The 14403-nt window shown below is 47.2% G+C and overlaps 1 protein-coding gene across 1 annotated transcript in view; it reads left to right on the forward strand.

The window, feature by feature from the left end:
• The first annotated feature begins 1022 nt into the window (after positions 1–1022).
• The window catches only part of LOC8030225 (putative helicase MOV-10), a 36323-nt gene continuing 22942 nt past the window's right edge, over positions 1023–14403 (forward strand). The window contains exons 1-7 of the mRNA XM_029972282.4: positions 1023–1445; positions 2785–3064; positions 3942–4103; positions 6913–7100; positions 9608–9700; positions 11031–11165; positions 14107–14307. Coding sequence (XP_029828142.3) covers positions 1330–1445; positions 2785–3064; positions 3942–4103; positions 6913–7100; positions 9608–9700; positions 11031–11165; positions 14107–14307 — 1175 coding nt within the window. The 5' untranslated portion in view covers positions 1023–1329. The remainder of the gene's footprint in view (positions 1446–2784; positions 3065–3941; positions 4104–6912; positions 7101–9607; positions 9701–11030; positions 11166–14106; positions 14308–14403) is intronic.

Genomic DNA, 14403 nt, shown 5'->3' on the forward strand with positions numbered 1-14403 from the left:
AGCCATCCGGTAGGTTAGTTTGTTAGCTTGCCTTTCGACCTCATGCCCCTTCTTTGCACAATGCATCTTTGCCTCAAGAGCGAGTTTTTAATGACACTAAAAAAGTCTGGACTTTCTGAGTTGTTTTACCAGACGGCATGCGGAGTGCAAGTTTTGTCTGATTCAATTGTGCAAAGGTTGCGGAGACGTCGGAACACCAAGCTCCGATTGGTTCCGACTGTAAAATAGTGGGTAGGCCACAATTGAGGTCTACCTAGTATCCTTCCAATCTGAGGTCAACGTTCTGACGTCACCGAAACCCCTACGCAAAAAGCGAACAAACTTGCGCTCTTTTACTAAAGTTCGAAGAAGTTCGACTTACGGACAGTGTTGCCCTGGTTCTACAGGAATATTTTGAAATCTGGGGAACAAATGGTTTAGAAAGCTGTTTGTTTTATATTTTTTAAAATGGTTACCAAAGCGAAAAATATTCGCTTTTAATGCTTTCGTTAGTTAGTAATGTGATTTTTGCGCATGTGCACAAAAGTCGAGCTTCAGTCGAGCCTTTGTCGAACATCCCATCGAAATTTCGAAAAAGTCAAACTTGGTCAAACAAGACCCTGCACAAGTTCGCGACTCCCATAGTCGTAATCTTTTGTGAATCCGTATCTCATACCAGTAGCGCTAGAATCGTAATTTTAAGAATCGTAAATTAGTATATTTGTGAAAAAAAATGAGAAAAGGTAACACTACAAGAAAGCAACTCGGCGAAGTTTCGGTTTCAGGATGCCTTTGACCTAACGGCGTAACCCGCCCGTCTCCTTGCTGGATGCTAATGAACACGGGGGTGTTTCTGATTGCTAAGACAGCGGATAATAAAAAAATTAGCAGAAATGAATAACAGAGGCCGGCAGATTGATGGAATCGATGGAATGAACCGACCAAAACCTCCAAAACAGCAAGATTAATTTTTCTGAAATTGGCACTGAAAGTTCAAGAAACAATTAGCCAACGCAATCCAATCCAACCCTGCTTTCCTTTCCGCCGCCGCTGGAGGCAACTCCCGCTCCCGCGCTTCGATTGTTTGTTATGATCGCGGTCCGTTTTGCGGACACTCGTTGACTATGTAAGAGCTATTCTTTGGCAAAACACCCATGACGTTTTCCCGTGTGCCTTCGAAGGAATTCTGAGTAACGTAGTTCTGTAGCAGTTCTATGTAAGCAATCGTCCACGTGACATCGATCAGCTGGTCGAGCGGCAAGTTCGGTGTTTGCGATTCAACCGCTCTGAAGTTATCATTCTGTGTTCGTACACCCTCTACGGCGCTTAGGACGTCTTCTTTGTCTCGTCATGTACACTTTGTTAGGCAAGATCGTCGCTTACTACTTAGAAAATTGGACTTCGCTGGGCCAGGACGCGAGCTTGGACGATGGTCAACGGCTCGGGCGTTTCACCCGGGAACCACCGTACGTACTCCCGAAACATTCTTGGTTGCCGTTTTGTTTTTTTATAATCTCTCACTTAAAGCTATTACGTGAAGCGTACACCACATGTACTTTCGAGACATAAACATTACGTCGAACAACAAACATGCCTAATTGTAGAAATCTTTGTCGGTTTTTCACGTGCGCCCTTCGAAGTTTGTAGTCGGCGCATGTTTGTACAATTTTTTTAGCGATCTGATTTCGGTCGTCCAAGTAGTCTTGCCACTGCCGCGTATAATGTTTGTGAGAAAATTAACAGAAATCAGTGAACCAACAGAAACCAAGAGCTCGAGTTGTTAGGGCCAAATGTGTGGTGACTTGTTTTCTGATCAGGGTCGATCTGCGTTTTATTATATACTCCAAGTCGTACAGGTAGGTAACCTTTCACAACAGAAAGCAAAGCACCTGAAACATTTTTCCTCCCATTCCCAATAACGAAAATTTCCCCAAAAAACAAAAAAATCCTTGCAATAAGTTGAGCGATGTTATGCTTGCTCATGCATACTTGTGTTCTGCCTGATGCACATGTCACAAAAGACCTCAGAGTGACAGCCGTGCCACACTGACCAAATGCAGAGACGCAAGTCTAACCGCGTTCATATACTATGTTCACTGACAGGATGAGACCGGCAGTATGTCTTTTTCCGAGGCCTGGCCTCCAGCTAGCGCATAATATGAAGATGTCGTGTGACACCATGACATCACATGACACTGTGACGTCATGAGGTCACGTGTTCTGTGAGATCAAGTGTTGTCATGCAGCAAAATGATGTCCTTAGGTCACATGCCCTGTTTCATGTAATATGATATGTCATGTGACAGTATGACGTTACACAACTCTGTGACATCATGATGTCATAAGGTCACGTGTCCTGTGACATCACAAGATACCACAATGTCACGTGACATCACACATGCACAGCATGTGCTTAGCTCATGTGCAACAGATTCTCTGTGTCTCCAAGTATATCAGATATGATTACCGTAATATCCCGAGATAGCTCACCTAAAATCGATAGCAAATCATATAAAAATAAGGGGTAGGCTAACTTTCACTGTGCCATAAAAAAAAAGTTAAAAAAATGCTAGTTTTAGATTTTGTGTCCCTCGAAACTTGTGATCGCAGGAAGGAACAATGAAGGAAGGAACAAGGTCACCATTGGCCTGGACCCTGCAATTACTGAAAGTAAACTATCTTCCAAAATTTCTTAAAAAAAAAAAAAAAAAAAGCAAACTATGTTGAAAAGTAGGGGTGGGCATCTCTGGAAATATTACGCTAAGACACACATTTTTTTTTACCTGTTCCGACTCCTCCGTGCAGCACGTGGGGCACCTCGATCGTCGGAGAAGTGACCCATTTGAACGCCGTCGAACAGTATGGCCTGGTCAACGGCGAGTTCTTCTTCCCCCTCGACATGTTGCCGGGCGAGGAACTCAGCGTCGGGACCAGGGTTTCGACCCAGCTGTGCTTAAATGAACCCAAGGTCAAGAGCATGGCAATCCTTCCGAGGCCGCCTCCGTCAAGTGCCGTGGCCAAGGTCACACGCGTCGGGCAGCGTTGTCTTCACCTTCTCGACTTCGCCATGCCCGTCCACTTCGACGTGAGTGCTTTGGAGTTGTGCAAGTTTTCTATTTTCATTTATAAGTGAACCCTACTCATTTACATGTCTGTGGCTCTGTTTGTAACCAACAAAGCAGGCGGCACACGTCCGTTATTTACCTACTTTAATTATACATAGGGGGGAAATGCCATAGGATATCAGCTTCCGATTGGCAAGCTATATTAGCCTCTGAACGAAATCCTATTATGATTCCATCGCTATAGTAAGAGAGAAACATTTCAATTGCAACAATGCCGCAATAATAGTGGTTGGTTAGTGCTGGAGGTCTGTCTACAGGAACTACTGTTAAATCAGAAAATCGTGTGAATTGCTTTCAAATGTGACAAAAGACTTTGTGTACGTAGACGAGAAATATTTCGATAATATCCACGGCTCTTCTTGAAGAGTTTAATAAAGAAACATTTATGGGGGCGGTGCAAGACGGTGCAAAGTGCTATCGTATTTCAATGACAATCTGCGCAGTGATTTCGGCAGCTATATTTTTATTTATTTTACACGGGCAAGCGCTCTAAACGTTGTTCAGTATCTGTAGAAATCAAAAAGGCGGGTGTTCATTTGCCGCGGTTACCCAGCACATACATTGCTGGGTAACCGTGGCAAACGGCAGTTACACCGCAGTTGGCAGGAGAAAACGTTTGCCGTAGCAGCAAACTGTGCCATTTTAGTGGCTATTTGCAGTTTGCATTCAAATTCTGGCAGGACTTGGGGTTAAATGCAGCATAACTGAAATTTCCTTTTCTTTTTGAGGATCTTGGGTACCTGAAGGAAGCACTGGCCCTTTGTTGATTTGGGATGAAACCCTTCCAAATTCTGTTTTTATATGAGTAACTTGCTTTAATTTCAAACGTGCTTTCAGATTGACTATGAGCCAGATTTCGACGTCTGTTGTGGCGACTGGCTTCAGCTTCGGCTCAATCCAAAGAAAGGCTGCATCACGGGGATGGAGCCACTGAGGTCGCGGGAATTTACAGGGCAAATCACCCGCATCACCAATGCGGGCGGTGTCGTGGATAATAAGGTATGTCATTCACACTTCTAGTCACATCCTTTGTTACGCTTTCGACAGGTGTGCCGGCCATAGTATGAATAGTGCGACAAAGTTGAGAAGCTGACAAGAAGCACGGCAAGCACTTTGTGCCCTGCGTCTTTGAAGTTGTGTACAGGACTATTCTGAGCTGCGTTCAAGTGTATAAAGGCCAGACCGGTCTTTGTTTAAACAACAAACTGCGACAGCATGTAGCACTCAACAACAGCTATGGGTCTCACTTGCCAATACAGGCTGTTCCTCCTTATTGGACAACACCCAGGTGGCAGGACGCAGCAGAGGAAAGTTGAAGGGGAGATTGTGCTGAATCAGTGTCACGTCTTTACATTTGATGAGCAGGGAACTGCAATTCATTAACAGTACTTAATCATATTTTTATTTTTATACACGTTTCGTCACCCACCTGATTGCGTCTTTACGTGTTACGCAACTGGTTTACACAAGCCAGCGTTCGAATTTATCTAGTGCTGATTTGACTCCATGTATGACCCCACAAGATACGTGATTAGATGAGCACATGCATATGTGAGACACTGTGCAAGTGTGGAATTTCCATTAAACATTCAGATGTTAGTCAGCGTCCGTCCTGTGTGCTTCTTCTACTTTTGTCCCGTCCCTTTGTGCTGTTTTTAATAATAGCATTTATTTTTTCCCAAGTTTGTTTCGAAGAAGTTTCAGATAAAAAAGTGAAAGCCGTTTACAACTTCCTGTAACGACGAATTGGAGCGCAGCTCTTGAGGAGGAGGAGTGGAGGGTATATTCCTCCTTCTCCCTCGTTATCATGCCTGCTAGTCCTCCTCCCCTCCTGCTCCCCCTCCCTCTCCTTTACCACCTCCTCGTCCTTCAAGCTCCTCCCCTCCCCTCGCCTCCGCCTCCTCGTCTCTCCTCCCCCCTCCTCCACCTTCGTACTGCTTTCCTCCTCGCCGCTGAAGTCATGTGACCCCCTCCCCCCGAGGTCACGTGACCCCCCCCGAACCAGACAATGAGGGGAGGAGGAGGAGGGGGAGGAGGAGGAGGGCAGAGGTTGTCACGTGACCTCGAGGGGACGGGATCACATGACCTTGGGCGGGCCGTCACGTGACTTCGGCGGGGGGAGGGGAGTCACCCCCCCGGGGTCACGTGACCTGGGCGGGGGAGGAGGGGGAGGGGCAACGCCGACGCCGACGCCGCACAGGCTGGAAACGGGTGATGTGACCCCCTCCCCCCGAGGTCACGTGACCCGCCCGGACCATACTACACAATGAGGGGAGGAGGAGAAGGAGGGGGAAGAGGAGGAGGAAGGGAGGAGGAGGAGGAGGAGAGGGAGGGGCGCGGTTACGCCGACAACGACGGCGACGCCGACGGCGACGCCGACGCCGCTCAGGCTGGAAACGGGCCCCTAAGAGCTGCGCTCTAAAAGTGCAATATTATCCGTCTGTCGCAAAGAGCTTATGTATCAGAGCCAATTATTACACCATGGTGCCCAAGTATGATAATGCTGACAAAAACATAACTTGCATTTAGTCATGCACTTACTTCTCGATAAAACATTAGACGTTTAAGTTACTTCACGCGTTCACAAACACTCAGAAACGTTTAGTCCCCATTCACCGCGAAAATGGTGAATGATGAGAGCAAGTCTTGTCAGCCAAAATCTTGTAGTGTGTTCAATTGGCCTATTGACCAACTATTGGGCCTTTTTGCGACGTGTCTAACTTTTCCACCTGTTGCGTCAAACGCAGCAGAAACTCGGTTGACTATTAAGGGGGGACATGGGCCTGAGCTTCAAAATTTTTGGAAAAAATTAATTTTTCAATTTTGAGGTTTTCAGTTTTAGAAACTATTTACACACCCTTACACTAAATTTCATAACCATATGACAAATAGTTACGTTGATATAAATTATTTTCAACACATTGTGAGGCAGTAACAAAGTAAAGGAGTTCATTGTTTGAATGCATTTTTCTCAGTTCCACTTTTGCTGCAAATTTCATACGAAGGAATCTTTTGTTTGAAGGTAAAATTATTTTGATACCACAATCAAGATGTTTCTGAACAGAAATTTACTGGGGAATCAGGCTATCCACTTTATTTTGTTTTACATTAAAGTTCTCATAGAGAAAGACTGTTTTCAAAAATTGACATAGGACAGATATGCATATCATATTTTGAGGTATCACTCTTCCTGAAATATTTACATTTAAATTATAAAAACTAGATAGCCCGAAGTCCCACATCCCCCACTTTATACTCAAGCACTTAAAATGGTGCCTAATAGCTTCCTTTGCATACCATAGATTTCTTAACGAAGAGTGACACATCTTCTTATGCAGGTATGTAAAGTTGCCCTAGAGAGCTGAAAGTTTGCACAGTACACCTACAGCTGAAGTTAAATCTCCCCTGCTAATTTCATTCCGATCACTTGAGTAGTTCAAAAGTTCAACCTCTAGCCAGTGTCCCCCCTTGAATAGTATAAAATAAAGTAATTGCATCGCATGTGTGTTCAAACATCGGGAAGTTAGCCAGCCCCAGTGGGCACCTGGAATCTCTGCTGCAGACACAGTAGCGATCATTACATGACTGCGTGCTGTACGACGCCCGTCCAGATCGAAACGGGCAGCAGCGGGGACGGAACTCACGATGCCCGGGTTCTGCGACACAAGCTTTTGCTTCACATGCTCCGTGCTGCGGTGCATTGACGCGCTTGGCCACCGATTCCCCTTATATAGAACAAAAATCCCGGTGGTTCGCACAAACCAGCACTGCGAAGTTCATGGTGATACCCGCGTTTTCCATGTTGCAGGTGGCGTTCTCGGCGCACCAGTGGCCGACGGGGGCGCGCGGGCCGTGGTTGGGGCAGGGGGTGGTCTTGCGGGCCGTGGAGAGCGACCAGGGTAACCTCAGCTGGAGGGCAGTCTCCCTCGAGCCGTGGGAGGACAAAAAGAAGAAAGAGATACCGGTGGAATACGTGCTCAACGGTCTGCAGGCAACGTGAGGCGACGCTTTTATTTGCCATTGGCTGTAGTCTGATTGTGGCTACCGTAGCAGCTTTCCTTTCGCACTAACCTAAATCTTTGCATATTTCACGAATTCCTAAAAGGTGCGTAGTATGTTTTCGGTGACCAGTTAAGAATGAGGTGGAAACTTCTCCCACCTTTTTCCACTTTAGCAGAGCAAATGCCGGAGAGGAGGCAACCTCCTCTCTAGCGTGCTCTCTGCTATAGTGGAAAGAGGTGGGAGGAGCTTTCCCTGAACTCTTAACTTGTCACCGACTATAGGTTGCTCGCACGCCCATGCGCAACAATACTCATGGACGTGCAAGAACCACCATTGTTGTCACGCATCTAACGCATGTTTAAACACTGGCGGACACATCCAGAGTCGCTGCTGAAATATATGCCGACGCTATAAATATTCGTCTTGTCAATCTCGCAGTATTTGTCTATGTTCCAACAACTCGGAAGGCGTTACCAAAAGATGCGGACCCTGTTGCAGGTTAAAACAAGCGAGACAAACTCCTCCCACAAAGCCCTCTGCTCTATCCACTTTAGTGAACAAACTTTGGAATGGAAACAAGAGACGAGGCGACTCCACTCGCCTTGTCTGCAGCTTTCGTTCGCTAAAGTGGAAAGGAGCAGAGGGCTTAGCGTGGCACTTGTCTTGCTTTTCTTAACCTGCAACAGGGTATAATGCTTGACTCATTGCAATTTGGGCCCAGCATTGATGGAGTTTAGCGATGCTGTTTTGTCTCTTTGCTCTCGCATTGGGCAGGTCTGCGAAAGCCAGTTGTACCTGGCAGTGTTAATCCCACGCAACAGTATGGCCTCGGAAATGTGAAGCATGGCTTATTATTTGGTTAATTTGGCTAACCGCAGCTGCTTGACTCTGGGTTCAGTTTTCTCTCCTACCGTAGTTACTTTTACTGGAATTTTACGGCAAATTGAGGGCACACGAGACGTGTCGCAACATCAAAGGATCGCATCTGTATTTCTGAAATCTGCTTTTAATGCAGAATGTGTTGTATGGCTGGGTTTCATTAGACAAACCGCATGTCATGCTCGACCACACACGGGTCAACGTCAGAAAAGTGATATCGTGGAATAGGGGCTGTATTGCTTCATGACCTTGACGTTCAGACATCACGTGATGCCGTGACATCATGCAACACGCAAACTTATGTCAAATCACATGAAATCACTGTCGTACGATGTCACAATGTCACATGTTTTTTAATATGAAAGCATTAACTGGGGGGGTCCTATGGAGCGAGCCGACGTTATCAGTTTGAAGCGCGCCAAACGTCACCTTAAATCCTTTTTCTAAGTGAAGCCAGCTCCCAGCTATGAAATCATGCGAAAAGCCTAGAGAGTGGCACCTGGTTTCCCCAATCCCGAAGGAGCAGAGTACAGCTGATGGATTTCATTGCCGACGAGGCTCCCATCGGCCGCTGCGTGCGTCAGTTTCAACGACCGCCGCCCCATGACGCTGCGTGTCCATGCCACGAGCGCACCTATAAAACAAAGCGTCCAAGGTCGAAGCTGCGAGGAGAGCTGGGAGTGCGCTCGCACGGTTGATGCAAATACGCCACAAACGAAACAAGGAGCAGAAAAACGGCACGCATGCTTTCACATTCACAACTCATAAGAAGTGCTTAGGTGTACTGTACCTTGAGCCTTTTTCCACGTCACGGTGTCACATGATTTTGTGATGTCACGTCACTATGACATCATGTGACATCACAGAGCCACATGACATCAGATACACACATGGCACGTGTCCAGCTCACTCGCAACACAATAATGTGCATCTCCGAGTTTTCGCAGCAACAGCTGTACTGGGCGAGTGTCGTGCTGCCGAAAACAAAAGCACACTTGTGTCGCAGGTGGCTTTGGTGCTGGGAGGGGGCGAGTATAACAGCAACATCCTCTTCCCTTAACCGATAATAGTCGCCTGTCGAGGCGCAGCGCGTTTGGCCAATCACAATTTCACCGGGTGTCGTGTAATGACGCTGCTCGCCACCTACTCTTTCTCGCCTTCCGCACCCGTTTGCTCGGCACTTGAAGCCTTCGCGCACGAGAAAGGGGGCAGCCGCTCGACGGTGTACACGCGCCCTCGAGGGAGAATGTTGTCAATGTGTAGGTGCCGACGGTCTCACCCTGAACTCTAAGATGGAACGCATTGACGTCAAGATTATTCTGTGCTTGAAAGTGATGCGACAGGCAGAAGGGCACGTTACTGAGCGAAGATTGGACATGCCGATGTGATAGAACAATTTGTGCAGCGCGTCTGTGGGAACGCGTTTGGTGCCAGCTGTCCAGCGTGCGATCAGTTCTGGTTTACGCGAGACACCGCACGATGCAGTATCGCCAAAATTTCTGGTCAATCACGGCGCAATATAATCAAAATGTCGCACTAGCCGACGCCTTTCATTAGCATCACGTTGCGTGATCGTCCGCACAATCTTTTTTATAACTCTATGTCTCGCACGTTTGTCTCAGTGGTGAGGTTCCCGTGGGTCTCGAGGTGACGGAGGAGCTCGATTTTGGAGTGGTGGAGCCCGGACAGAGCCGTGTTCTCAACCTCTGCATCAGGTGAGGGAGAGATCTCCTCGTCAGTGGCGTCACAGGGGATGGGGGGACAAACCGCCCCAGGTGCAGCAGGAAAGCGGGGAGGGGGGTGTCGCGGTGGGCTGCCGCCACTAGTGCCGCTGACCCTAGTGATGCCACTGCTCCTTGTTTCATAGTTTTACAGATAGACTGTCCTGCCCTGCCCCTGTACAGTTGGCGACAATTTGAGCTGGCCCGGACTTGTGCAAACCAAACATTGACGAAATGCCCCATAGGCTGCCTCTGGCATGCTAAGCTGTGAAGTCGACTGCCATATTGCGATAATAGGAAATATGGCAGTCCGTTCCAACCTTTTAACACAGAATGAACCTTTTAACACAATATTTTTAAGCGCTGGAATCCTCGAGGTGAACGTGACGGAATGCCATGGAAACCATTAGGAAATGTGTGACTCATACTTCAGAGGACAGTCGGTCCAAAAGAGCAGTAAATTGAGAGGAAAGAACGAAATTCTAAATGCACCGCGACGGGGATCGAACCTACGAGCCCATGATCAAGAGCTCAACATTATGCCACTATGCCAGCCAATTAGTGAGAACACGCAAAGCCATCCGATTTCGTCTATTACTAACTGTTGGAAAGCTGGACTCTGGCGTTCGGCATCTACGTTCGACATTTGCGTGCGAACAGTTTATGGAAAGAAACGAGAAATCTGAGACGTGCCCACTGTCTCAAAGAAAAGGACGGAGTCTGGAATAAAAAAAAAAGGTACTGTAACCAGACAAGAATAAACTGGAACTTCCACTACATATCCCAATTAACGCCGCGGAAATACATTCTGCGCTTACCAACTTTATCCGTAAGATCAAGATAAATCGAGTCTGCTTCATGATTCGTTCTTCAGCATTCTTACCGGCTGATTCCTTGATCTCATAGGCTGAAAAGCAATAAGGGGATGCTTGTGAATCGTGTCCGGCAACTGTAGTAGTAAAGTTAAACCGGGAAAGGTAGAGTTGCGAATTAGTGTACTTTTTGGCTCCAATTTTAGCATTTTACCGGCTTAATGCCTAGGGCTCCCCACACGGCTTTTGTGCCTTCCCAGCCTGAATTCTGCTTGGTTTGCTGTGCTTTTTGGGTCTTTAAGGCATGATTTTGGGATCTTCTGAACTCGCCGTCTCAGAATGTAGTTGGACGTAAGAGTCACATCCACTTGGCATCACAGTGAGGTCTGGTTCTCGGTCGAGGACTGTGCCGAATCAGTGCTATTTTTCAATTTCACAAGATGTGCGAAAATTTATTGCAGATTTTGTACCCTTGTTGATGTCTTTTTTTTTTTTTCACTCTTTTTTTCCAGTAATGCAACTGGCAGACCTCACCTTCTTTTGGCGTGCAAGCTTCCCAAAGGACAAGTGTCTCTGGCACATGCCTTCCGCCCCACGCTAATTGCTTCCGGTGACAAGCATCTCTTGCAGTTTCTGTGCACCGCTAGGTGAGCCCCTAAAGCTTGCTCCTCTGTGTGAGAGCATGTCTTAAGTGAATTTCTTTCTTCGTCTGGTTTATACCACAGTAAGCGCTGAATGACCCCGACCAAATTTGAATAAACTGCAAAATAAGTTTCACTCAATCCAACGTTTTAATTTACCTACGTTTGTACGACCGATCGTGATTTGATGTTGTGACAGTGTCAATAAAATGGCCTCATTCGAAAGTGCTGCCAAAACGTGCTGTAAAATACTGGGCAAGCGCTCATTCAAAATTGAGAGATACCCTAATTCCGGAAAAATGTAGGAGGGGCACTTGTCCGGTCATCAGTTTTAAATATAAATGCACTGTGGATATTTTCTCACATCTTACAAATTTGGGAATGAGCGTTTAGTGTGGAATGGACGGATGCGCGGTGTTCTACGGTATGGGTGCCTGTCTATTTTGAGACATTGATATGATCTCAGACTTTGTGGGGATCTATATATCTTTTGGTCACCCTGCATAAGCAGAGCACATGCATTTGTTATAGGAATGGGAACCTTTTAACTTACGTTTTGAGCCCTCTCAACTGATTCTAGCTTAAAAGTTTATTCTTGTATCTGTGGAGATACTAGCCTTTTCTTAGCTCTTTGACTATCGAGTTTTCTTCCCAAAAAGTGTTTCCCAGTAATATTTTTTTTTTTCAAAAGGAATACAGTCGAACCCGTTTTTAACAGACTCTTTCGGGTGCACATATTAGTTCGATATATCAAGTAGTTTGTTATAGTGGAACTCACATACAGCAAGGTTGAATGCCGGAAGTTCGAAATATGTGCATTGACATTAAATGTGTAGTATAAACACTTGTGTGCCGGTACTTCAGTGGATCACAAAAGAAACGTTTAATTACGGTAAACAAACATAACTGAGAATGCGCTAGGTGGGCTGATAGACAAAACAGGAGGCAATCCTAGTTCAACTGTTTCTTCTGCTGGCACGCTTCCTGGATTAGAGAATCTAGACTTGCGCGAAGTTTTGTAGCGTGAGCTACACTGGCCGAGGTTGAGCAGTTTCGCGTGGCTCGCATAATGAGCCGTGCTCCGATCTGCGCAAGTGCGAGGAGCAGTGACGTCACACGGCGCACAGCTGGCGTGCCGGAGCCTCTGCTGCCACAGCGCGCGTCTCGCTGGTCTTCACATTCCAGAGGAGTGACGTCATAGCCGCGGCAGACGCACTGGCGCCGCCGCATGCCCAGCTGTGCACCTCCGTTGCGCAGCTGCACGCCTCCGTTGCGCAGCTGCATGAGGTGCACCGATTATGAGCGAGCCAAAGCGCCTGTGTCTTCGATTTAGGGCTGGCAATATGACAGGCATGTTATTGAAGGAGATTTTTCTCCCTTGATGCCACAATCTAAACGAAACCAGTGGAACCGTCGAGAAGCGCACCATGTCTTTTGTGCGACTGGTAACAACAAAGCCCTCTCGTCGCACATCCGTGTGCTTGCGTGCCTAGCAAAATCCAACAAGAACAAGATTCATGCTGAAGCTGGTCGAGACTGCTCTTTGTAGAGATGTCGGGTCAGCCGTCTGCACGTCGTAATCTTGAGTAGGGGCCTCGGGCGCCAGAGAAGAATCATTCTATTGGCTCGAAAATCATTGCGCATCAATGCAATGAGCTGTGCTAAAGCCTTTTTTTTTTAGTAGGACAGGTGTTTGTGCGTTTTTGGTGGCTGCTTTCTGTTTAAAGTTTGATGTAGCGGATAGGTTGTTTGTTATAGACATACATTTTACATGCATTTTCGCTCGAAATATTTGGGCGTTCGATATAGACAGTACAATCGACTCTCATTAATTCACTCTCTTAATACAAACTTGCGGATAATTCAAACTACCATGCAGGTCCCATTCTATGCGTCTCTATGGGAGGAAACTCCCACAAATTCAAACTTCGCTTCCTTCAAAAAAAATTTCGGTCCCCCTCGAGTTTGAATTACCATGAGATTCAATTGTATTCGCTATACCCGGGTTCGTTATAAACGGGTGCGACTGTAGTATAAAGAAAGGGTCAATGCACAGGTTTTTCCCGACTTATTTAGCGGGAAGGCATAGAGTGCTTGTATGCTGTCTAGGTTGAGAAGCATCAAATAAAAAGGTGAAGGCGAAAAGTTGTCACCTTCGTCCCATTAGTTTATTTTTCTCTAATTTTTTGGCGCATTTGTTTTTGCGACATTCTAGCGGCTTCTGATTCCTACATGCACGCACTTTACAGAGCTTCTTCGTCGGACGATGAGCTCTCATCCTCTGAATTTAATTCCTAATAGTGTCAGAAGTCGGAACCGGAAGAGCCAGTGCTCCGATTGGCACTACCGCCAGAGCGGCCGGTACACGAAGTGAGCACCATGTGCGCGGAGCATCTAATTTGAAAACTATGAATAGGCCAGCAAAGCAAAACACTGTGCGAATTTAACATTTGAGTTTTCACCAAAGATACAACAAATAGCAACACCGCCCACGGTGGGCTCACTTTCGCCTTTGGGCGGGCACTTCCAAACTTGTAGTTACTGCCGTGCATGTATGACGACAACTGTCAGAAAGTTAATAAACCTCTTTTTCTTTTTGTCGAGCGAGAAATTAAATTAGGGGGCCGTCATTTAAATATGCCCGACTGCCCGGAAGTCGAGTTGCCCCCATTCACCGGTACACCTAGTTTCACCTAATGACAGACCTCGGTGAACGCCACGGGCCGTCCCAGCCAATCCGGCATCGCAAACGTGCCACGCGACATCACCGCAACCCCTCTCGAAGGTCACGCTATGCCCACGCCGCATCAGAATTGCTTCGACAGCTCGCAGCATCCTTTGCAGTCCGTCCCGAGGTGAAACGGGGCACGGCTCGCGGAATCTTGCGCGCATCTTTCTCCGATGTTCATTTGCTCCGTTTCCTTTCCAAACCGAACGTCTCGTGCAGTCACTTGGGGAGCAGCCGCCAGCTGCTGCTGCTGGAGTTCGAAGAGGGCTTCAGCGTGGTTCGGCAGGTGAGCGTCACGGTGGCGGACCCGCTTCAGCGGACGCTCGTGACTTCCGACGCTCGCGTGAAGAAGGTCACGCGTCGCAACGACCGAGGAGACGAACGACGTTGGACGACCGTTCCGGGCGAACGTCCCCGCACGTGAGTCCGGAAAGCAGGCTGGTTTCGTTTTTTGCCGACGTCTGAAATCACTTTGTGTTCCAGCTGTCTACCGCGTGAATTGAATGAATTGTTGCA

This window comes from Ixodes scapularis, unplaced genomic scaffold (assembly GCF_016920785.2).
Source record: "Ixodes scapularis isolate PalLabHiFi unplaced genomic scaffold, ASM1692078v2 PGA_scaffold13__105_contigs__length_92229423, whole genome shotgun sequence".
NCBI classification, from domain to species: Eukaryota; Metazoa; Arthropoda; class Arachnida; order Ixodida; family Ixodidae; genus Ixodes; species Ixodes scapularis.